The sequence below is a fragment of the Salmo salar genome, chromosome ssa21, assembly GCF_905237065.1.
Source record: "Salmo salar chromosome ssa21, Ssal_v3.1, whole genome shotgun sequence".
Taxonomy (NCBI): Eukaryota; Metazoa; Chordata; class Actinopteri; order Salmoniformes; family Salmonidae; genus Salmo; species Salmo salar.
This window is the reverse complement of record NC_059462.1, coordinates 41,636,474-41,659,846: the sequence shown is the minus strand read 5'-3', so window position 1 is coordinate 41,659,846 and position 23,373 is coordinate 41,636,474. Positions and strand designations below refer to the sequence as shown.

The 23,373-nt window shown below is 46.0% G+C and overlaps 1 protein-coding gene across 5 annotated transcripts in view; it reads left to right on the top strand.

Moving 5' to 3' along the window:
- Positions 1 to 23,373, top strand: part of LOC106582342 (telomere-associated protein RIF1) — a 29,780-nt gene that overhangs the window by 5,377 nt on the left and 1,030 nt on the right. The window contains exons 2-34 of one of the 5 annotated variants that reach the window (XM_045704803.1): positions 749 to 884; positions 1,045 to 1,123; positions 1,228 to 1,324; positions 1,495 to 1,720; positions 1,986 to 2,175; positions 2,388 to 2,480; positions 2,663 to 2,801; positions 3,061 to 3,212; positions 3,546 to 3,657; positions 3,923 to 4,099; positions 5,612 to 5,722; positions 6,419 to 6,481; positions 7,262 to 7,476; positions 7,615 to 7,701; positions 8,057 to 8,130; positions 10,698 to 10,878; positions 11,063 to 11,170; positions 11,744 to 11,893; positions 12,379 to 12,478; positions 12,585 to 12,889; positions 13,360 to 13,562; positions 13,702 to 13,795; positions 13,889 to 14,014; positions 14,949 to 15,091; positions 15,263 to 15,352; positions 15,457 to 15,517; positions 15,712 to 16,140; positions 16,237 to 19,695; positions 21,279 to 21,410; positions 21,674 to 21,760; positions 22,044 to 22,159; positions 22,702 to 22,855; positions 23,064 to 23,184. In XM_045704803.1, coding sequence (XP_045560759.1) covers positions 772 to 884; positions 1,045 to 1,123; positions 1,228 to 1,324; positions 1,495 to 1,720; positions 1,986 to 2,175; positions 2,388 to 2,480; positions 2,663 to 2,801; positions 3,061 to 3,212; positions 3,546 to 3,657; positions 3,923 to 4,099; positions 5,612 to 5,722; positions 6,419 to 6,481; positions 7,262 to 7,476; positions 7,615 to 7,701; positions 8,057 to 8,130; positions 10,698 to 10,878; positions 11,063 to 11,170; positions 11,744 to 11,893; positions 12,379 to 12,478; positions 12,585 to 12,889; positions 13,360 to 13,562; positions 13,702 to 13,795; positions 13,889 to 14,014; positions 14,949 to 15,091; positions 15,263 to 15,352; positions 15,457 to 15,517; positions 15,712 to 16,140; positions 16,237 to 19,695; positions 21,279 to 21,410; positions 21,674 to 21,760; positions 22,044 to 22,159; positions 22,702 to 22,855; positions 23,064 to 23,184 — 7,987 coding nt within the window. In that variant the 5' untranslated portion in view covers positions 749 to 771. Of the gene's footprint in view, positions 1 to 748; positions 885 to 1,044; positions 1,124 to 1,227; positions 1,325 to 1,494; positions 1,721 to 1,985; positions 2,176 to 2,387; positions 2,481 to 2,662; positions 2,802 to 3,060; positions 3,213 to 3,545; positions 3,658 to 3,922; positions 4,100 to 5,611; positions 5,723 to 6,418; positions 6,482 to 7,261; positions 7,477 to 7,614; positions 7,702 to 8,056; positions 8,131 to 10,697; positions 10,879 to 11,062; positions 11,171 to 11,743; positions 11,894 to 12,378; positions 12,479 to 12,584; positions 12,890 to 13,359; positions 13,563 to 13,701; positions 13,796 to 13,888; positions 14,015 to 14,948; positions 15,092 to 15,262; positions 15,353 to 15,456; positions 15,518 to 15,711; positions 19,696 to 21,278; positions 21,411 to 21,673; positions 21,761 to 22,043; positions 22,160 to 22,701; positions 22,856 to 23,063; positions 23,185 to 23,373 lie in introns of all 5 variants that reach the window. The other 4 variants (XM_045704804.1, XM_045704802.1, XM_045704801.1 and 1 more) reach the window with 4 other exon arrangements.

Here is a 23,373-nt window from a genome sequence, read left to right as displayed (position 1 = left end):
ACATAAGGATGTAGCCCACTGCCATATGGCATAGCCAGATCAGGACCTAACATAAGGATGTAGCCCACTGCCATATGGCATAGCCAGATCAGGACCTAACATAAGGATGTAGCCCACTGCCATATGGCATAGCCAGATCAGGACCTAACATAAGGATGTAGCCCACTGCCATATGGCATAGCCAGATCAGGACCTAACATAAGGATGTAGCCCACTGCCATATGGCATAGCCAGATCAGGACCTAACATAAGGATGTAGCCCACTGCCATATGGCATAGCCAGATCAGGACCTAACATAAGGATGTAGCCCACTGCCATATGGCATAGCCAGATCAGGACCTAACATAAGGATGTAGCCCACTGCCATATGGCATAGCCAGATCAGGACCTAACATAAGGATGTAGCCCACTGCCATATGGCATAGCCAGGTCAGGACCTAACATAAGGATGTAGCCCACTGCCATATGGCATAGCCAGATCAGGACCTAACATAAGGATGACATTTTCTTTGTGTTTTTTAGACCTGTCTAAAATAAGGGATTTATTGTGAAGGTGTAGGCTATATTAAATTGATTTATTTACTTTTTAAAATGTAGATGGTTCCAAAGGTCTGCATCAGCGGCTTGTAGACTATGCCTGGAAGCCCGGAAATGCTATGACCGTATTTGTTAATTAATGTCAAGTACCGTGAGACCGGCAGTTATTTGCATGACAATCACCGGCTGATAATTTTATGATCACCACAGCCCTAGGTGTGAGAGGAACCAGGATGATGGCGACAGTGCCCCTGACTAGCTCCAGTCTCCTCCCTCTGCTGGAATCTCTGGAGGATATCACAGCCGGACAGCCGGAGCAGACAGACGCCTACCTCACCATTGTCAAGTAGGTGCTTTAGATGGACATAGGCAGGACATGAACTCGTTATCCCTAGATGCTTATCGATATGCATGTTTTTCTGTAATGAGCTGAGGTAGTGGGTAGATCTGCAACACTTATAAAGACGTCTGTTTCCACCCTAAATGCTGGCTCTGTTTATCTTCAGTCGTCTCAGTGGGGATGACGGAACACACTTTCTCCCTGCCGTTGTAAAGAACTTTTCACGTTTGGGTAAAACTTTCCAGGTGAGTGCATGCTTTATGTGAAGAACATTTATGAAGTAAAAATGTAAACATCTCGTTGACTAAAGGATTGTCATGAAGGTTACGTTTTTGTCATGTTGTTTTAGACCCATATCTCCAGTCAGAATGCAGAGCTGAGCCAGGCTGCACTACAGGCTCTGGGATTCTGTGTGTTCCATGCCCATGTCGTCTCAGCTATCCCAGGTACTGAACAAGTAGAATTCTTCATATGTTTACATGGGACTTGTTTAACTGATGGATAAAAATCAGCAATTCAGATTCTCCAGTGACAGTACTTTGTTCTGGAAATAAGCCTGGTAAGAATGGAGATCACATCATTTGAAACAGGGTTTTCTTTGGCTTTCTTTCTCCAGCTAATTTTGCAGAGGAGCTACTGTCAGCTCTTTCCTCTCTGGTGGTGAAGTCTACAGACAAGAACACATGCACCAGAGCATTATGGGTCATCTCCAAGCAGAACTTCCCTCCAGAGGTGGTGGCCAAGATGGTTCCAGAGATTCTGAGGACCCTGGAGTGTGTACGGACTAGAGAAGACATCCAGTCTGTTGTCATGGAGCATGAGTCGTTGAATGTTATCATAAGGTGAACACAAACACCCAGTCATGTACTTTCCTACCCGGGAATCAATAGCTTTGATTGGCTATGACTCATTTAGGAATGCACAGTTGAATGGTTCAGTATGATAACCCTGCCACTAAGCAGATGGATGTTATTCTAGTCTACCTTGCTTAACATTGTATCTGTTTTGGATAGTGCTCATAGCTCTCTGGTCTGGAAAAGACTGTCTTGACAGTATTTCAGTGATCATCAGCGCTTTCTCTGTCTTGACCCTCCTCTGTCTGTGTAGGTTGCTGGACCAGGCTCCAGCCGAGATGGGTGAGCACGCAGTGCAGTGGGCCAAGCTGGTCATCCCTCTGGTGGTCCACTCAGCCTCTAAAGTGCGCCTGCGGGCAGCAGCAGCCCTGGAGATGGGTCTGCCTCTACTAATGGAGAAACAGAAAGAGGTGTCAGCCATCATAGAACCCATCATGTCCTCAGTGAGTGTTTATACTCTCTACCAGAGTCATATGTATTTACATGATTATATCTAAATACATGGCACTGCCCTCTACTGTCTACCACTCACACACACGTACAATACAGTGAGTGCATATGTTTTTAGCAAGTCACTTTGATTAAATGGAAGGTTCAGAAACTCTTTTGATGCTAATTTCTTCACAATCTGACAGTTGTTCTTGTTTTGCTCCAGAAACTCATCCCAGAGCTCCAGAAACTGTTCTCTACGAAGAACGAGACCAATGTTCTGAAACTCTGGCCGTTGTTTGTCAGGCTCCTAGGGAAGGTGAGGCTGCATGGTTTGAATCCTCAGGAGATGCTTACATGTAAGGCTCTCAGGAGTGTAATGAATTAATTTCATAAGACATTTTATTGGTTCCTCCACACCTTGTCTCGGTGGGGAGTTGGGGGAAAAGACCCAATTCAGTGTCTGACCATTGACAGTCAGTGTTTCTCCTGATCCCCCAGCTGCTCCATAGAGGTGGTCCCTTCATCAACTCCCTGCTTGGCCTGGAGGAACTGGGCTTCCGTAGCTCCTCCCCCAACATAAAGAAGATCGCCTTCATCGCCTGGAAGAGCCTCATAGACAACTTTGCCCTCAATCCAGGTAGGAAACACACAGTACAACAGAGTGCCGTTACTTCTTCAAGTATTTTTGACCTGTTGCTTCGTTTAGACAGAACTTAATGGAGGGTTGTACGACAAAGTGTGTGGCAAACTAAATGCTCTTGTTAACATCCACTCCACTCTCTCTTCATGCACTCTTTGCTGTAGAGAACACTTACTCTGAATAGACTATACAGTCTACTCTTATCAGTGTCAGATTCTTTGCAAAGCGATTGACGGACTTGTCTCCCATGCTGTAGAGATCCTGTGCAGTGCCAAGCGGCTAAAGTTGCTGCTGCAGCCCCTCAGCTCCATCCAGGTGAGGACTGAGGCCCTGCTGCTCACCAAGCTGGAGGTCTGGTGGTACCTGGTGGTCAAACTGGGACCCAACCTGCCTGCACACTTTGAACAGGTACAAAAAGTGTTTTCATTTGTAATGGTTTGTTATTATGTGTCCGTTTTTAATGTTTTTGTGGAAAAATGCCCATAAAGTGTTTTGTTACGTTTATGCCAGATTATCAAACATGACTTGATGATGCATTCAGACTCCGAGCAGGATTTGTTATTAAGGAATGAGATTATGTTAATAAATTAGGCCTATTATAAAATGTAATTGAGATTCGATCTTGTCATAAATTGTAATCTTGTGTGAGAGGTGGATAGAGCGTTATCATTGTTTTGTGATTGGAAATGGCCTGCTCGAGAGCTGTCTTGTTGCTGACCAACAGTCTCGGTGTGTTGTCAGGTTGGTGTTCCTCTCCTCCAGTGCACCCTGGGCACTGACTCTACCTTCCCAACTACTCCTGCCCGGAGCTCCATTCAGGGCAGTGCTGTGGGGACCAGTACACACAAAACTGGTAGTCTTACTGTGGGGACCACTATACCTACAACTATTTGCTTCTAGCTGTTGGTTTTCATTATTTGCATGCATGTGTGATACAAGTATGTCATTTCATTATATAATTATCTTATCTAGAACATAGAAAAGCTCTCTTGAATGGTCATCTTGGATTTACCTGAAAAGTGCCACCAGAGAATTGTGGAAATGTTCTAAATGTCACACTTTTTTAAATTGCTATCTGAATTTGTTCACCTTTGTTGCTCTGCCCCCTGCCCCACCAGGCGCCCCAGCCTTCTCCAGCCCAACGGTGATGCCCCGTCTGAGCCTGAACTGCAGTGTGGTGGCGGGCCAGGCCTACCCCTCTATACAGCTGCTGGGATTAGAGATGCTGCTGCACTACTTCATGGGGTCAGAGGTCACCATCGCTGCTGCCAAGAACCAACTGACGCTCAGCCTGGGTGAGAGACACGTGGTGGTTTTACATACTTTAGTTGTATGCACTGAACAAAGTCGCTCTGGTTAAGAGCTAAATTATTAATGGAATGATGTCACAGCCTCAGTCGTTAATCAGTACTCAGTGGTGTTTTTAAATGTTTTATAGATACAGTTGAAGTCGGAAGTTTGCATACACCTTAGCCAAATACATTTAAACTCCGTTTTTCACAATTCCTGACATTTAATCCTAGTAAAAATTCCTTTTCTTAGTTGAGTTAGGTGACCCAAAGTAGATGTCCTAACCGACTTGCCAAAACTAGTTTGTTAACAAGAAATGTGTGGAGTGGTTGAATAACGAGTTTTAATGACTCCAACCTAAGTGTATGTAAACTTCCCACTTCAACTGTATACATATTTTTTACCTTTATTTAACTAGGCAAGTCAGTTAAGAACAAATTCTAATTTACAATGACGGCCTGGCAAAAAGCCTCCTGCGGGGACGTGGGCTGGTATTAAAAAATATAGGACACAACACGCATCACGACAAGAGACTACTAAAAGAGAGACCTAAGACGACAACACAGCATGGCAGCAACACAAAACATGGTACAAATATAATTGGGCACAGACAACAGGACAAAGGGCAAGAATGTAGAGACAATAATACATGATGTGATGCAGCCACAACTGTCAGTAAGAGTGTCCATGATTGAGTCTTTGAATGAAGAGATTGAGATAAAACTGTCCAGTTTGAGTGTTTGTTGCAGCTCGTTCCAGTCGCTAGCTGCAGTGACCTGCTAGGTGAACCTGACTGGGTGTAGAGAAGATTTGATTCACATCACAATTTATTTTACATGCATTTCACAAGCCTCAGCTCACTACACAGAAACCCGTGTTTGTATTACAGCAGGATGACATGCCTTTACAATAAACTTAGGCCTCACTCCCCTCTGAGATACCTACTGCAGCCCTCATCCTCCACATACAACACCTGTTCTGCCAGTCACATTCTGTTAAAGGTTCTCTAAGCACATACATCCCTGGGTCGCTCCTCTTTCCAGTTCACTGCAGCTAGCGACTGGAACGAGCTGCTACAAACACTCAAACCGGACAGTTTTATCTCAATCTCTTCATTCAAAGACTCAATCATGGACACTCTTACTGACAGTTGTGGCTGATTTGCGTGATGTATTGTTGTCTCTACCTTCTTGCCCTTTGTCCTGTTGTCTGTGCCCAATGTTTGTACCATGTTTTGTGCTGCTGCCATGTTGTGGTGTTGCCTTAGGTTTTTATGTTGTGGTTTCTCTCTTGTGATGTGTTCTGTCCTATATTTGTATTGTATTTTTAATCCACCGTCCCCGCAGGAGGCCTTTCGCCTGTTGGTAGGCCGTCATTGTAAATAAGAATTTGTCCTTAACTGACTTGTCTAGTTAAATAAATAAATTATAATAAACGATTTATGCATCAGATAAATGTTCCAGTTGGAAACTGCTTGCCTGGTTCTCTGAAATGACTCTCCTGTATCGTTTTGGCAGAACCTCTGGTTCACCCCTTCCTGTCCAGCCCCCCCTCCTTCACCAAGCACGGCTCTTTGCTCATCTCCGCAGTCCGCGACAGCTTCATCTGCATCGGCAAAGACGCCCCAGGTACCGACCTGCCCTCAACTAACTCACTGCAACAGATCTTAGCATAAGCTCTATGGCAGCCATAATGACTGACTATTCCAAACATGTTCAGAGCCAGCCTCAGAGTGTAGCAGTTTCTTCCACTGCTAGTCAGGAAGAGGGCACAAATCACCTGTAGTCCATTTAGGAAAAATGTAGGCCTATCTTCCTGCCACTATGAAAAACAACCATTCAGACCCTGAAATTCCATTCACATTGTAGCAGCCCAAATCCCACCGCTATGATGCAGTGGTATACTGTAATCCTCTGTTACCCTGTCTAGTGTAATTTAAATGTTCTGTAGGAATGGGCAACTAAAAGAATAAACCTGTTCACAGGATCAAGGTTATTGTGCTACAATGAAAATGACTTCAGCTGGCCTTCCTCCAGGAGCCGAGGCGCCAGCCTCCAGAGATGTGTGTGTGTGTGTGTGTGTGTGTGTGTTAATGCTCAGTGCTCTCGCCACAAAGGGGATAGGATCGCTCTGGCTTGACTTGCTAGCTTGGAGGGGCTCCCTCACATGGACTAGTGATTGGAAACAGTTTCTGAGAGTCACTGCGTGGGGTAGAGGGGGAGTTGGAAGGAAGAATTGTGTATTTTGTGTAGAAGTGCATGCGTGGGGGCTTGAACGACGGCCACTTCATGTGGGGTGACTCGCGTGTTCTCTCTCCCCTGCAGATGCCTTGCTTGCCCTTATATGGAGGAACCTTGTCAGTTTCATAATCGCAACAATTGATGCTGGTAAGTACCAGCTAACGTCACCCACATCACCCCCCACAGAACAGATTGCATGCAGTTAAACAGTGGAGGGCCTGTTAGTGATTAGAGTTAGAGAATACACCCCCCATCATGATGTAAGGCTGCAGGCCATCCAGGAAACTCTAACCTAAGTCACTCGTCAGTTACCCAAGGCTGAAACTAACTCCTAAGTGTTTCTCAAACCTCTCCTACAGTGTCCCCAGCCGTTGTACTTATTTAATGTATTGTAGCACTGGCACAGCTAATTCAACTAATGGAGGGTTTGGTGATTAGTTGACCAGTGAAAATGTGTGTGTGTGTATATAGGCATGATGGAGCCCCAAGCTGCATGCTCCACTCTGCTGAATGAGTAATGCCGTACAGTTTAACCTCACTCCATCTTCATTTAGTTAGCTAATAGTGGTCAATGTTCTGTGGCTGCTGCTCAGTTGGACTGACCCTTCCAGCCATGGGTCAGCCCTGCAGCCCCACACAGAGTACCACAGCTGGGCCTGGGTCCTGTCTGTCAGGGGTTGGCGCTGAGAGACCCCAGCCTCCCCCACCCCAGGTCCAGCCCCACTGTCATCAGTTTAAGTCTGAGCGGACCTTCGGGTTTGGAACCACTATGACGAGGAATGAAATCTCAGGGGCCAGTCCCCAGTGATGCCCATTCAAAGAAATGACAGAAGTAATGTTCTATGTTTAGTTTCTCCTGTTCAAAATGTATTACATGAGAAAATCCAAAGTCCCTCCCCTTTACCTTTTCCTCCAATGCGTTTTGAGGAGGTGGCTCGGAGTGTGGATGTGAGGAATTGAGGAAAGGCAACTTGAGAAAACGCCCTGGTGTCTTCAAACGTCTATCCTCCTGTCCCTTGTACCTTTGTTATGTGACAGCTGGCCATAAGAAAGAGCGCCAGGGCTCTGAGGTCCTCCCCCTGTTACTACAGGCTCTACAGAGCATCATCTCCTCAGAGGCCCTCCCTGCACACAGGGCTCTGGTAAGACCTATCTCTATGCTGCTAGCCTATGTTAGTGGGTCATGTTGCATTAAGGAACTCAATGTCCTTAAACTGTCCTTTGTTTATATAAGCTTGTTTAACCTTTTCCTTGTATTCTTCCCCTTCCTCTGTATGCAGAGTCTGCTGGAAATGACAGTAAAGGGTATCCCTCAAAGGATACTGGGATCTGCCTCTTACCAAGTGGGCAAAATGGATCTTTTGAACGTGAGTGTCTATAGCTTCTCTCTTCCTGGTCATTGGGCTACATCATTTACATTTGAAATACAATCTGTCTATCCAGTCGCTCCCTGCTACTTCTGGCTCTGTCCTCTGTTGCAAATGATGAATCTGAAGTAAATCGGACCCATGAAAGCTGAAATGTAGAAGGTTCACGATTTTACTTGATACATGGCTGTAGACACTTATGACGACAACCCTGTAACCTGCTCGATAACGTTGTCTTCTCTAAAGAAGTGTAAATGAACATCCTGCACTCTTTGATATGGGGCTCTTAGGAAATGTCTGTGTTGTGAATGCTGTGTGGTTACTTGGTCTCTTCCTCCTGCATCTCTGCCCCCAGGGAACCCCGGCTCTGTTCCTGGTTCTCCTGTTCTACAACAGCAGTCTGGTGGCAGGCTTCGTAGAGGATGAGAGGTGGGTTTCCCCTGTCCAACCAGAAACACATCTCTCCTGGGGCTTACCACTTCCAAGATAACTTGAAACTAAGAATTGTTCCTTGAGTTTTTTGCAACCAGCATTAGTCAAATCCAGTGTTATTGGTCGCAGATGTTACTGTGGGTGTAGCAAAATGCTTGTGTTCCTAACAATACACAACACACACGAATACTGAAAAGTAAAACTAAAATTGAATTAAGAAATATAAGGACGGACAATGTCTGAGTAGACATTATGGACAATGTGCATAGAACATGTAGTGAATCTGAAGAATACATAGAACTGAGTATCCCAGTGTGTTCCTATGCTTGGGAATATATTTACATATTTGTCATTTAGCAGACCATCTTATCCATAATGACTCCCAGTCAGTGCATTCAGGAAGGTAGGCAAAACCCATCACACACTACGTTTGTCACTTCAGACGTGCTTATCCAGAGCGACTTACAGTAGTGAGTGCATACATTTTCATATTTGTTCATGCTGGTCCCCAGTGGCAATCGAACCCACAACCCTGGTGTTGCAAGCGCCATGCTCTACCAACTGAGCCACATGGGACACTACAAAGTATGTGGACATCTGCTTGTCGAACATCTTCAAATCCTAGGCATTAATATGGAGTTGGTCCCCCCCCTTTGCTGCTATAACAGCCTCCACTCTTCTGAGAAGGCTTTCCACTAGATGTTGGGACTTACTTCCATTCAGCCACAAGACCATTAGTGAGGTCAGGCACTGATGTTGGGTGATTAGGCCTGGCTCGCAGTCGGCGTTCCAATTCATCCCAAAGCGTTTCGATGGGGTTGATTTCAGGGCTCTGTGCAGGCCAGTCAAGTTCTTCCACACTGATCTCGACAAATAATTTCAGTATGGACCTCGCTTTGTGCACGGGGGCGTTGTCTTGCTGAAACAGGAAGGGCCTTCCCCAAACTGTTGCCACAAAGTTGGAAGCACAGAATCGTCTAGAATGTGAAGAGGGCACGATAACGCCTATTCCATCCCAGGAGACTGAAAAGATTTGGCATGGGTCCTCAGATCCTCAAAAAGTTCAACAGCTGCACCATTGAGAGCATCCTGACTGGTTGCATCACCACTACAGAGGGTAGTGCGTACGGCCCAGTACATCACTGGGGCCAAGCTTCCTGCCACCCAGGACCTCTATACCAAGCGTTGTCAGAGGAAGGCCTTAAAAATGGCCAAATACTCCAGCCACCCTAGTCATAGACTGTTCTCTCTGCTACCGCACGTAAGCGGTACCGGAGCGCCAAGTCTACGTCCAAAAGGCTTCTTAACAGCTTCTACCCCAAGCCATAAGACTGCTGAACAGCTAATCAAATGGCTACCCAGACTATTTGCATTGAACCCCCCCCCCCCAAGCCCCATTTTTATGCTGCTGCTACTATTTATCTATGCTTAGTCACTTTACCTCAACCTACATGTACATATTACCTCGACTAACCTGTACATATTACCTCGACTAACCTGTGTACATATTACCTCGACTAACCTGTGTACATATTACCTCGACTAACCTGTGTACATATTACCTCGACTAACCTGTGTACATATTACCTCGACTAACCTGTGTACTAGTACTCCCTGTATATAGCCTCGCTACTGTTATTTTATTGTTGCTCTTTAATTATAGGAATATATATTTGTACAGTTTATTTTAGTAAATACTTTCTTAACACTTATTTTTCTTAACTAAGGGCCTGTAAGTAAGCATTTCACTGTAAGGTCAACTACACCTGTTGTATTCAGCACATGACAAATTTGATTTGAATGTCATTGTATGCTGTAGCATTAAGATTTCCCATCATTGGGACTAATGGGCCTAGCCCGAACCAGGAAAAACAGCCCCAGACCATTATTGCTCCTCCACCAAACTTTACAGTTGGCACTATGCATTGGGGCAAGTAGCGTGCTCATGGCATCCGCCATACCCAGATTCATCCATCAGACTGCCGATGGTGACACGTGATTCATCACTCCAGAGGACGTGTTTCCACTGCTCCAGAGGCCAATGGCTTTACACCACTCCAGCCGCAGCTTGGCATTGTGCATGGTGACTTACGGTTTGTGTGCTCGGCCATGAAAACCCATTTCATTAAACTCCCGACGAACAGTTCTTGTGCTGACGTTGCTTCCAGAGGCAGTTTGGAACTCGTTAGTTGGTGTGTTTCAACCGAGGACAGACTATTTTTACAAGCTTCAGCACTTGGTGGTCCTGTTCTGTGAGCTTGTGTGGCCTACCACTTCACAGCTGAGCCGTTGTTGCTCCTAGATGGTCCTACTTCACAATAACAGCACTTGCAGTTGACCGGGGAAGTTCTAGCAGGGCAGAAATTTGACAAACTGAGCTGTTCAGTACGTGCCTTTCTACGGCTAATGGCGATTGCATGGCTGTGTGCTCGATTGTATACACCTTTCAGCAACGGGTGTAGCTGAAATGGCCAAATCCACTAATTTGAAGGGGTGTCCACATACTTTTGGCCATGTAGTGTATCTTGTTCCTGTCCTATTTGAGTTGTCTCTGCACCCCGCAGGTTTTTCCTGTGTTTAGAGACCCTAGTGAGCTGTGGTCTCTCAGGCCTCACGTCCCCTCTGGCATTTGGGGAGGCGGTCCTGGGGGCGGTGGGGCGCAGCGCGGCGACTCTGGGAAATAAGGAACACCTGTGGAGGATGTGGAGCGTGGTGGTCAACCCACTGACTGTTACCATCACACAGGTATGAAGTGGACACTGTAAATACATGTCCTGTAACTGCACTGAATATGGTGCTTGTTTGTTGAGATGCAAGACCAATTTCACCAAGTGGACACAAACTATTATTATTATTAACCTATGCGTTGCACAAATAGAGATTTGCGATGGAGATTGGTTTTTAACAAGGTTTTTCTCCTCCCTGACAGACCAATGAGGTGAACCAAGGGGACGCTCTGGAGCACAATTTCAGTGCTGTTCACACTGCCCTGATGTTCCCCATCACACACCTGCTACCTGGCAAGGCCCTGCCACAGGTGAGTCTCAGATTCCCTGGATTAAGGCCATGCTATTGGATTTTAAGTTGGCGACTATGAATGAATTCAGTGCTTTGCTTATTTTGATCAGTAGAGTAGTTATTTGGGATGCAGGAGGATTTGATGAACGATGCGCTGTCAACCTGCAAGGGCGCACGGTAGCCTAGCGGTTTGAGCAGGGTTTTCAAAACCCAAGGAGTGCATGTTTAGTTTTTCCCCAGCACTACACAGCTGATTCAAATGATCAATGCTTGATGATGAGTTGGTTGGTTATTTGAATAAGCGGTGTAGTGCTGGGGGGAAAAACCAAAACGTGCACCCCTTGGGGTCCCAAGGACTGAGTTTGGGGGAAACCCTGAGTTCGAGCGAATGGACCAGTAACCGAAAGGTTGCTTGTTCCGATGTGCCCTTGAGCAAGGCACTTAACCCTAATTGTTCCAGGGTCAGCGTTGATAATGGCAGACCCTGGACGTGACCCCGCTTTCCGAGGGTGTCTCGGAGAGTTGGGATTTGAAAAAAGCACATTTCTGTTGGTCAATCTCAAACACTGATTTTGCCTCCTTTCCTCTGTAGACGACCCAGAAGTCCATGCTGGGTATGTGGTCCAGGCTGTATAAGGTGTTTGCCTGCTGCTCTGCCCTGGTGGCCACGGCCGAGGAGAACGTCTGCTGTGAGGAGCTGTGTGGCAAAATGGCTGCCCTATTGGACAGGAAGGCCCTGAGGGTGAGTGGAGAGAGCTTATTGGACAGGAAGGCCCTGAGGGTGAGTGGAGAGAGCTTATTGGACAGGAAGGCCCTGAGGGTGAGTGGAGAGAGCTTATTGGACAGGAAGGCCCTGAGGGTGAGTGGAGAGAGCTTATTGGACAGGAAGGCCCTGAGGGTGAGTGGAGAGAGCTTATTGGACAGGAAGGCCCTGAGGGTGAGTGGAGAGAGCTTATTGGACAGGAAGGCCCTGAGGGTGAGTGGAGAGAGCTTATTGGACAGGAAGGCCCTGAGGGTGAGTGGAGAGAGCTTATTGGACAGGAAGGCCCTGAGGGTGAGTGGAGAGAGCTTATTGGACAGGAAGGCCCTGAGGGTGAGTGGAGAGAGCTTATTGGACAAACGTATCTAATTTACTGGCATTGTTAGCCCTTTGAATAAGAATATTATACCGCTGCACAATACTTTTCATTGTTCAGATTCATTGATTGTATTATGGTCATTTTCCAGGTTCCGTCAACGTTGGATGCGGTTGCTAACATCCTCCTGGTCATCGTTGAGAGTTCTGACTTCTCTCCCTACACTCCACAGTTTCAACAGAAGATGAAATGTAAGATCTATCTATAGACATCTCATTAAGCAGAAGCTTTTATCCAAAGAAATCCTTTGTATGCATGGGTGGCCTTGATGTTTGCTTACCTTCCTGTCCCTTCCAGCTCCCCACACCCCTCTGGCCTGGGTGCGTAAGAAAAGCAAAGCCCTTGGGAACCTGTCTACCTTCCAGACCCTGCTGGTCCAGGCCCTGGAGGTCTTTAATGCTGTTGAGGCTCCTGAGACTGTCCCTGAAGGTACAGGCCTGGCCCTGGTCTCCATCCTCTCTACCCTGTTCTCTAATCTGTCCCTGGCTACAGCCATCCAGGAGGCCCTGGCCTCTCTCACACAGCCCCTCACAGCCCTCTATGAACAGCCTGGGAGGACTCCAAATGAGCAGCCGAAATCCACCTCAAATCTTGGAGCAAAGGTGTGTTCAAATGTTTACTATTTTCTTTCTTTGTCCAAAAGTCTCCTTAACAGCTTAACCTGGACCCCCACACACTGACTCGGTACCGGTACCCCCTGTATATAGCCTCGTTATTGTTATTTTGTTTTTATTTAGTAAAAAAAAAAATCCCCCCACCTTTATTTAACCAGGTAGGCCAGATGAAAACAAGGGCTCATTTACAACTGTGACCTGGCCGAGATAAAGCAATGCAGTGCGACCAACTTAGCAACACAGAGTTACACATGGGATAAACAAACGTACAGTCAATTTCACTGTAAGGTCTACACCTGTTGTATTCGGTGCATGTGACAAATAAGATTTGATTTGAAATATATCTCTATATAAACTACTGCACTAATATTATAGAAGTATTGGCTACGCTTTCTTTTCAAGCTTCAGCTCTTTAACCAATCCTTTTTGTGTGGGTGGTCGTGTCCCTGTCCCTCCAGCTGGAGAAGCTCCTGGTTGATGTGTTGGGCTGCCTGCAGACATGTTCAGCCCTGGCCTATGATGACGAGCTGCTGTCCCTGCTGTCCCCCCTGCTCTGTGTCCTGTTCCTCCACCGGCGAAAGCACGTCCGCTCCCTCGTCACACAGTTCTGGAACACAACCTTCGCTAACGCTTTGGTCCTCGTCTACCCAGAAGAACTCAAGTAACAATCTACATTTACAAGTTAAAGTTTGAGCTAAATAATGTTTTTGTTTATATCCATTAAAAGTGTTTTAATCTAGGTCTGGACCTAAACTAATCATCAGGTTTTCATGTTTGCTCATGCTTCTTTCTGTTTCCAGGCCAGTGTTGAGCCAGGTGAAGCAGAACACTCCTATCCTCTTACCTGGCTTTCAGTCTGTTGAAGTTCCAGATGAGCTCAGTGGACAGTACTCAGTGAGTGTTTTCCCTGTTGAATAAGTCAAATCTAAGATGGTTTCATATGAATGGTATACTAATCCCTGGATTATGTTCTGGGTGTGTGTGCAGAGTGAGAGCTCTCAGCTGGAGACCAAGCTGAGTGGAGTGCAGGTGACTCCTGGGGTGAAGAGAGACTCTCTACTGGCGAGGGCTGGAGAGATGGACAGGAACTACAAGACATCCAAGCCTGTCTCTGTAAGGACCAATTTCATTTATTTCTCTATTCTCAGAACCCACCAATCACATTTATTGAAGCCCTTTATAAATGGACAGTTATCACAGTGCCAGTCTGAGCCAGATAATCTAGGTAGCTTTCATATACAGCGAGCTCCAAAAGTACTGGGATATTGACAATTTGTTTTGTTGTTTTTGCTCTGTACTCCAGCACTTTGGATTCACTTTAGTCACTTTTATAAATAAGAAGAGAAAGTTTCTAAACCCTTCTACATTAATTTGGTTTCTACTAGTATTAGACATAATCCTGAATGAATTGTGAATAATGATTAGTGAGAAAGTTAGAGGCATAAATATCATAACCCCCCTCACCTGTTATTGTAATGGTGAGAGGTTAGCATGTCTTGGGGGTATGATATAAAATGCTAACCTCTCCTGTTATTGTAATGGTGAGAGGTTAGCATGTCTTGGGGGTATGATATTTGTGTCTAACTTTCTCACTCATCATTATTCACGATTTGTTCAGGATTATGGTAACGACCACAATGTGGAAGTGTTTAGAAATATATTATTTTCTTACTTCCAATATAAGTGACTTAAATGACCCAATACATTAATTTCTATAGGGCACAAAATAATATGAAACACAAACAGCAAATGCATCCCACAAGTTTGTACAGTCACAAGCTTGATGTAATCATTGTGTGCTAGAAATATGGGACCAAACACATTTTACTATAATACATGTAAGTGAATTTGTCCCAATACTTTTGGTTCCCTAAAATCAGGGGGGAGGAACTATTTCCAAAAAGTGCTGCAATTTCTAAACAGTTCACCCGATATGGATGAAAATCCCCTCAAAGTGCAGACTGACAGCTTTAATATCTTATAGTCATTGTATCATTTCAAATCCAATCTGTCATATTGGAGATGACTTCTATTCCCTCCCCAACAGATGAAGCTCGACTTTGGCTCTCCCAAGCCGCCTCGTAGAGAGGAACTGGAGGAGCAGGCCTCTATAGACTTTGTGTTCATCCCCCCCGAGACCAAGGAGAGACTCCTCACCGAGCACCAGAAAGAGGTCAAGAGAACCAAAAGGTCAGTTTCAGGCAAATCGGCTATCTTTATTGAACCAGAAAGTCCCTTGACCTTTTTAAAAGATTTTATATTGTTTTCGGGGAACCTTATTTAGACAATAAACCAGAAGTCATAGAAATGCTTCTTCTCACTTTCTAGTAACAAAGCTTTTGTATGGGTTTTATTTGAAAGGGTTGACATTCCTGCCATGTACAACACCCTGGATGCTTCCCTTGATACCACGGTCTTCACCCAGTACACACAGAGTCAGGAGGAATCACTGTAAGTACTTGTTGACTGCTGCCGATACACTGAATAACACTAATCTATAAAGAAAGATTGCTTCGTGGGGGACCCAATGTTTAAAACATGCATTTCTTTTACAGGGACAAATTGCCAGCAGACGAGCAAGCCGAAGATGCTGAAAAGGATGAGGTTAAAGCGGAGGTAAAGAGAAATTAACAACACAAGCTATTCATTGTTACATTCCCCCCCCGAGATCTGAAATGTCCTTATTTGCCCCAATAAACGGTTTTCTTTTGATTGAAAACATATGGGTGCCTTCAAAGCCAACAGGACTTTTCTTCAAATGAAAGTGAAAATCCCCAAATACAAATGTCTCCTCATTCTTTTCTTCACAGGTTCCAGAAGAAAACATGGAAATGGGGGAGGACGTTGCTAATGACACCCAGGAATATATCAGTCCAACCAATGAGACAGCAGAATCTGCAAAGGGAGAGGAGCCTGCTGATGAGTTACTTCCTGAGTCTGCAGACATTTCCATGGAGGAGGATGTCAATGAAGATGTTTCGTTGAAGGAAGACTCTGCCATGGAGACTAGAGAGGGTACCAGCCCTGATGTCTCTGGCGGCTCTGACATGGTCTCAGGGACGCCTCAGAAAACCAACAGTCGTCGCCAGTCTTTCATCACTCTGGAGAAGTATGCTGAGGGGAAGCCTGCTAGTCCTGCCAGCGTGGTGACGTTTACAGGTCCCCTCACCAGGACCGCTAACAGCCAGGCGCAGGCGGCTTCCCCTCCGGAACCACCGGCAGGGGCCGGCCAGGCGCAGGCGGCTTCCTCTCCGGAACCACCGGCGGGGGCCGATACGGACTCGCAGGCGGCTTCCTCTCCGGAACCACCGGCGGGGGCTGATACGGACTCGCAGGCGGCTTCCCCTCCGGAACCACCGGCAGGGGCCGGCCAGGCGCAGGCGGCTTCCCCTCCGGAACCACCGGCAGGGGCCGGCCAGGCGCAGGCGGCTTCCCCTCCGGAACCACCGGCAGGGGCCGGCCAGGCGCAGGCGGCTTCCCCTCCGGAACCACCGGCAGGGGCCGGCCAGGCGCAGGCGGCTTCCTCTTCGGAACCACCGGCGGGGGCCGATACGGACTCGCAGGCGGCTTCCCCTCCGGAACCACTGGCGGGGGCCGATACGGACTCGCAGGCGGCTTCCCCTCCGGAACCACCGGCGGGGGCCGGCCAGGCGCAGGCGGCTTCCTCTCCGGAACCACCGGCGGGGGCCGATACGGACTCGCAGGCGGCTTCCCCTCCGGAACCACCGGCAGGGGCCGGCCAGGCGCAGGCGGCTTCCTCTCCGGAACCACCGGCGGGGGCCGATACGGACTCGCAGGAGACTGAACAAGCAAGATGTAGAAGCTCCAAGAATCAGTCTTCCAAAAAAGAGGGAGAGAAACCTGAACCTTCAGAAGACAAAAAGCAATCTGAGGTTGAGAAACCAGCTGAGAAAAGAGCAAGTGAAACCGATGAGGACGACGTCATCCCAGACACCCAGACTCCGGTGGAAATACTGAAGGAAGTTTTAGTTCCTGCAGTTGAAGAAGTAGTAATGGGAAACAACAGTCAGAAAGAAGAGGAATCTCAAGATCTTCTGGAAGGTTCTCCCAGTTCCCAGGCCGATCTGAGCCAAGATGAACCAAGGCGGTCCGGACGGCGGAGGAGCAGGCCACTGAGACCAGGAGAAGATGCAGAGGAATGGGAAGAGAAAGACAAACGGAGGAAGTCTCAACCCAAAGAGGCAGAGTGTCAAATGGATTCACCGAAGACTGCGCCCTCTCCTGCCAGTCAAGCAGATGGTCAGTCACAGGGTAGAGCCAGTAGAAGAAGTAAGCTGGCTGTTGACGTGGAGGACCGTGGAAAAGACAAGCTGAGAAAAAGAAGTCACAAGGAGGAGAGCGAGTCGAGCCAATCAAATTCACAGGTGGCCACGCCTTCACCTGCTGCTGATATCAACAGCCAATCACAGGGTAGCATGGTATCAAGTAGGATCCACAAATCAGAGGATCTGGTCAAAGACAAACAGAAGAGAGGTGTTGCAGAGGAGCTCAGTCAAAGTGACTCTCAAACAGACACCCCCTCTGCATCTGATAATGATAGCCAATCACAGAGTAGATGTAGTCAGAGGAGTAAGTTGGTTGTGGAAGTGGAGGATGATTGCAAGCAGAAACTAAGGAGTATTTGGCCTCAGAAGGTGGAGAAGACGAGCCAAATTGATTCGCATGTAGCCACATCATCTCAACAAGAGAGCCAGTCTCAGGGTAGTGCAAGCTGGAAGAGCAAACCGCTCAGTGATTTGGAGGAGGTTGACTTTGTAGACGAGGTTGACAAGCAGGATCCTACTGAGCACCAAAGTGATTCTCAGATTGCCACACCCTCTCCTGCTGATCAAACAGGAGATGGCCTATCACAGGGTAGATCTAGCAGGAGGAGTAAATTGGTCACCGAGTCAGAAGAACAGGGTAAAGGCAAGCCAAAGAGGAGAGGCGGTACAGAGCTACTCAGCCAAATTGACTCACAGACTACACCTTCAACCATACCTTCAGCCACTCCAATAGACAGCCAGTCGCAGGGTAGAGCAAGCAGGAGAAGCAAGGTTCCCATTGAAGTGGCTGAGTCTGAGGTCAAAAGAAGCCCGCATTTGGCCACTGATTCAGCAGCAACACCAGAGATGAGCCAGACTCATTCTCAGGTTGGTCCTTCTGCCACCAGTCCAACAGACCGCCAGCTGAGGCCCAGAACCAGTAAAAGAAGCAAGATGTTAAAGGAGAAGGTGAAAGCGAACAGCAGCCCTAACCCAACTCCTAATATGGAGACTGAGAACTCACAGGTGGCAGATACAGAATCCTCACAAGGAAGTGGAAGGACTACAAGGCGCAATGCCTCCCACACCTTACTAGGCTCCAACGTGGAGAACTCTGAGTCGGATTCTTCAAAGCCCAGGGAGAATGTGCAGAAAGGCCGGAAGCCCCCGTCAGCTGGAGCGGTTCCAAGGCCACTAGTTACAGTTGGATCAGCAGAGCCAGGGGCTGACCAAGAGAAATCAATGGATAGTTCTGAAACTTCTCAAAAGTCAGACTCGCAAAACCCATCAAGTGAGGCCTTAGAAGTCAAGATTCCACAGGATGTGGAGGAAGCCCTTAAAATGGTCAACTCCCTTAAACCTGAAGTGGTAGTTCCACGTCTCCCTGTGATAACTAAGAAAGATATGGGGCAGAGGGAGACAGACATGGTAGATATGGAGGGGGGTGTGGTTGAGGCAGTTGACCCCGTTGTACCAGAGAAGGCTGAGAGTGAAAATACTAAGCTTTCTTCTCAACAGACGGACTCTTCAGTAGAACCTGATCTAGAACATATGAAGAGCCAGGATGTGTGTATGTCTCGACGGAAGAAGGAACGTGGACATAAATGTTCAAAAAGCATAGCGAATTTCAACACAGTCTCCTCTCAGGAGAGTGACCATGGTGACCTAGAATGTGACAGTCCAACACAGATCCAAAGTAAGCTGCTCACTGACTCGGAGCAGGCCAACTCTCCCACGCCTTACACTGAAGGAAATGCCATATCTGAAGATGGATTAAACAAACTATATACCCCTCCCATTGCCAATGGTTTCCCCACAGATACTTCACCTACTGAGGCAACAGAGGAGAAACTGAGTCTTCAGGTCTCTGAGTCCTCAGAGAAGGTTTTAGATGGGCCGAAGCCTGTGGCTGTCTCCAGTGAGGAGGAGCAGATGGGAGAAGACGAGGAGAACAGACATCCAGAGTCTGCTACCAATGTTCTAGAGGAGGACCAACTGGAAGATGTTGGCATGTCTATTGGGCAAGCCCAGCCAGGGTGTTCCAAAGCCTTAGATGAGGAGCAACGGGAGGAGCAGTACACATCTATCAAAGAAGGACAGCCAGAGGCTGACAGCACCTCTACTGGAACCAGAGAAACCCACACTGAGCCTCAGGCGGACAACGTTCAAGATATCACTCCTCTCAAAGAGAGGGCAAAAACTGACAATGTATCTGGCCTCGAGGGTGAAGAAACCCAGATGGACAATAATGACCTAGATCTATCTCCTTTAAACTCTTTTACCCTTGTGTCCTCTGACCTTCACGAAGCCCCAGTGCCTCTACATCAACCAAGTACCTCTAAAGACATGTTGTGCCAAGACTCCCCACCCAAGCAGAAGGATGCTGTGATGGGGCTGGAGGTGGTCCATAGCCCCAGCAGTGGCAGGACCAGGGGGTTGTGGTCTCCCTTAGCTTCCCCCTCCACCTCTATCCTGAAGAAGGGACAGAAAAGACCAATAGAAGAGGAGAGTCCTTCGCCTTTCACCAAGGTAACGTGATCAGGGGTACTTAACCTCTCTGGGATATGTGGGACGCCAGCCACCTCGACAACAGCCAGTGAAATTGCAGGGCGCCAAATTCAAACACAACAAATCTCATAATTAAAATTCCTCAAACATACAGATATTATACATCATTTTAAAGATAAACTTCTTGTTAATCCAGCCACAGTGTCTGATTTCAAAAAGGCTTTACGGCGAAAGCACACCTTGCAATTATGTTAGGTCAGCGCCTAGCCACCGAGAACCATACAGCCATTTTCCAAAGAAGGAGAGGTGTCACAAACGACACCGGATGGCACTCCCAGGACTCCATGTTAGACAATAAATGTGTGTTTTGTTTGATAAAGTTAATCTTTATGTCCAAAAACCTCATTTGAAATTTGCCGCGTTATGTTCAGAAATGCATTGTCTCAAACAAACATCCGGTGAAAGTGCAGAGCGCCACATCAAATTACAGAAATACTCATCATAAACATTGATAAAAGATACAAGCGTTAAACATATGCAATTAAAGCTAAACTTCTCCTTAATGCAACCGCTGTGTCAGATTTCAAAAAAGTTTTACTGTAAAAGCACACCATGCAATTATGTTAGGTCAGTGCCTAGCCACAGAAAACAATAGTCATTTTCCAATCAAGGAGCGGTGTCACAAAACTCAGAAATAGCATTATAAATATTCACTTATCTTTGATCTTCATCGGAATGCACTCCCAGGAATCCCAGTTCCACAATAAATGTTTGTTTTGTACGATGAAGTCCATTTATGTCCAAATACCACCTTTTTGTTTGCGCGTTTAGTCCAGTATCCAAATGCGCGTGCACTAAGTCCAGACAAAGTCTAAAGATCCATGAACGTTCGTAGAAACATGTCAAACGATGTATAGAATCAATCTTTAGGATGTTTTTATCATAAATCTTCAATAATATTCCAACTGGACAATTCCTTTGTCTTTAGAAATGAAAGGGAACACAGCTCACGCTCGACTTAGCTCATAGCATTCTGCCAGACCCCTGACTCAAACAGCTCTTATTCTCTCCCCCTTCACAGTAGAAGCATGTAACAATGTTCTAAAGACTGACATCTAGTGGAAGCCTTAAAGTGCAATATGACCCCACAGACACTGTATATTGGATAGGCAATCACTTGAAAAACTACAAACCTCAGATTTCCCACATCCTGGTTAGATGTTTTCTCAGGTGTTTGTCAGCCATATGAGTTCTGTTATACTCAGATGTCATTCAAACAGTTTTAGAAACTTCAGTGTTTTCTATCCAAATCTACTAATTATATGCATATTCTAGCTTTTGGACCTGAGTAGCAGGCAGTTTACTCTGGGCACCTTATTCATCCAAGCTACTCAATACTGCCCCCCAGTCCCAAAGAAGTTAATTTATGACGATTTACAAATCATAAATAATTTATGTATATATTCTAATTATCTGCATTCAACTGTCAGTATAAATTGAAAATTACAGGCTTTCAGTTGAAGAGAATCCTTGACGTATCTATGATGGCATTAGCAGGTTTTGAAAACAGTGTGATAAATGAATCCATACTTTTTATTTGGCAGTCTCGACGAGTATCATTTGCTGACCCAATCCAACACCAGGAGCTGGCAGATGACATTGACCGTCGCAGCCCTGTCATCCGATCCAGCTCCCCAAGGATCAAAACTACCAGCAGCAGCATCCCTCAGGCCAAGGTACACGTACCACTAGTGATGTGTAATAAATGTCATTTGAAGTACTCTGCACTAAATCATTAAAGGCTCAATTTAGTTAAGATAAGTGTGTGAAACTTCAACTTTTGCCTAAATCATCAATGGGAGACTGATATTCTGACTTGATTTCTGCATGATTAACTCAGTGGCCACACTAACTGAACTTCCCCTTCCCCCTTTTTTTTAGATGTCTCTTTCATTTTGACCCTTTTACTGTGATAGCCTAACCTCTGCTCTATTTGCAGTATGTAACAACACCAACAAAGGGCTTACTGATCCTCAGTCCACGCAATCTCCGCAGCCCGGGATACAAGAGCTCCAAGAAATGCCTGGTATGTACCCTCAGATACACAGGAAGTACCCAAGTTATTTTCAGACTAGATCATAATCCTAAATTCCATCCTTTTTGTAAAACCTAATGGATTAGATGATCTTATTATCCACAAGGACATTAATTTTGCAGCATGCATACATTCAGTACATAAAGACAAAACAGCCAATATAGCCTACATACAAGAACACATTGCATTTTTTAAATTGGTTTACTGTCCATGATTGTTGTGCATGTGCCCGAGTATCATTCCTACTTAGCTTCTAACTTGATTAATGTTTCAGATCTCTGAGCTGGGCCAGGAGCCGAGGCCCATCCCTAAGGACTGTGTGTACCCGGCCCTGGTCCGCTGTTCTACCCCTGTGGAAGCAGTGCTGCCTCAGATCACCTCCAACATGTGGTCAGTGTAACCGAGAGAAGTCTGGGCCCAAAAAAATGAACGGCTTGTACAATAAATCAAGTTTAATACAATGCGAGTTGCAACAAGGGAACAACAATCCAACACATGGGTTCCCATAAAACTGTAGCAGATATCCAAAGCTTTAGGCATTTCTTTATAATTAATATGGGCCATCAGCCATTGCTACATAGATTTTTGTACTTACAAATGTACTGATATGTATCCAATGATTCTTGAAGAATACAACTTATAAATGCCTCATGAGCTCACTCCATGAGAACACAGAATATAAGCTTGTTTTTCTCCAATGTTTGTAGACAAAATAAATGTGAACAAACACTATAGCCTCAACATGGTTAAAACAATCATTTTGATATCATGGATGGTCAGTCCTTGCATCCATAGCTCTATGAATTTGTGTGTTACATTTCTCCAGTCCCATCCCTCAGCTTTTTACCGAAACAACGAGTGGGGGGGGGGTGTTTTGCTCTTCCTTCTACTGTTGATGGCTGCTTTAACATTCTGTAATTATTTATCCTCAGGCCTCGTGGCTTTGGCCAGCTTGTGCGAGCCCGGAATATCAAAACTGTCGGAGACCTCAGTGCTCTCACACCAAGTGAAATCAAGAACCTTCCCATTCGTTCCCCAAAGATTTCTAATGTGAAGAAAGCACTTAAAATATACCATGAACAGCAGGTATTTTGTCCAAACTTAAAACCTGTGACTTTCTCCTTCCTTCTGAAAGTGCAAATGAGATCCATACTTTAGATTATGCCCAAGAGATATTTGTCTTCCACAGTTAGTGATAATTGTCATACATGGTTAATTCTTGTAGAGATAAACCACCTGAACTGTGCCTATCTATTTGGTCTGTAATGAACGTTTCACCTTGTCACTGCTTCAGCAGAAGGGCCGTAGTGATGAGCTGAAGAGTTTTGAGGAGATGGAGAAGATGACATCTGAGCTGGAGGAGCCAACATTTCCTCAGAACCAGGAAGAGGACAAGACTCCAGGAGATGCCCTAGGTGAGTTCAATAAACCTGTTGTCCCCAAAGCCAATTTGTGCAGTAAGAGAATAGGCTTGAAAAAAATTACAATTAAAATTACATTTTTTTGCAGTGAAATTGCTCAATTGAACTTGTAACACTTAGGTTACTTGCCACAAATACATTTTTTATATAAACCTTAACATTATTTTGCTGTATTTCTAATTT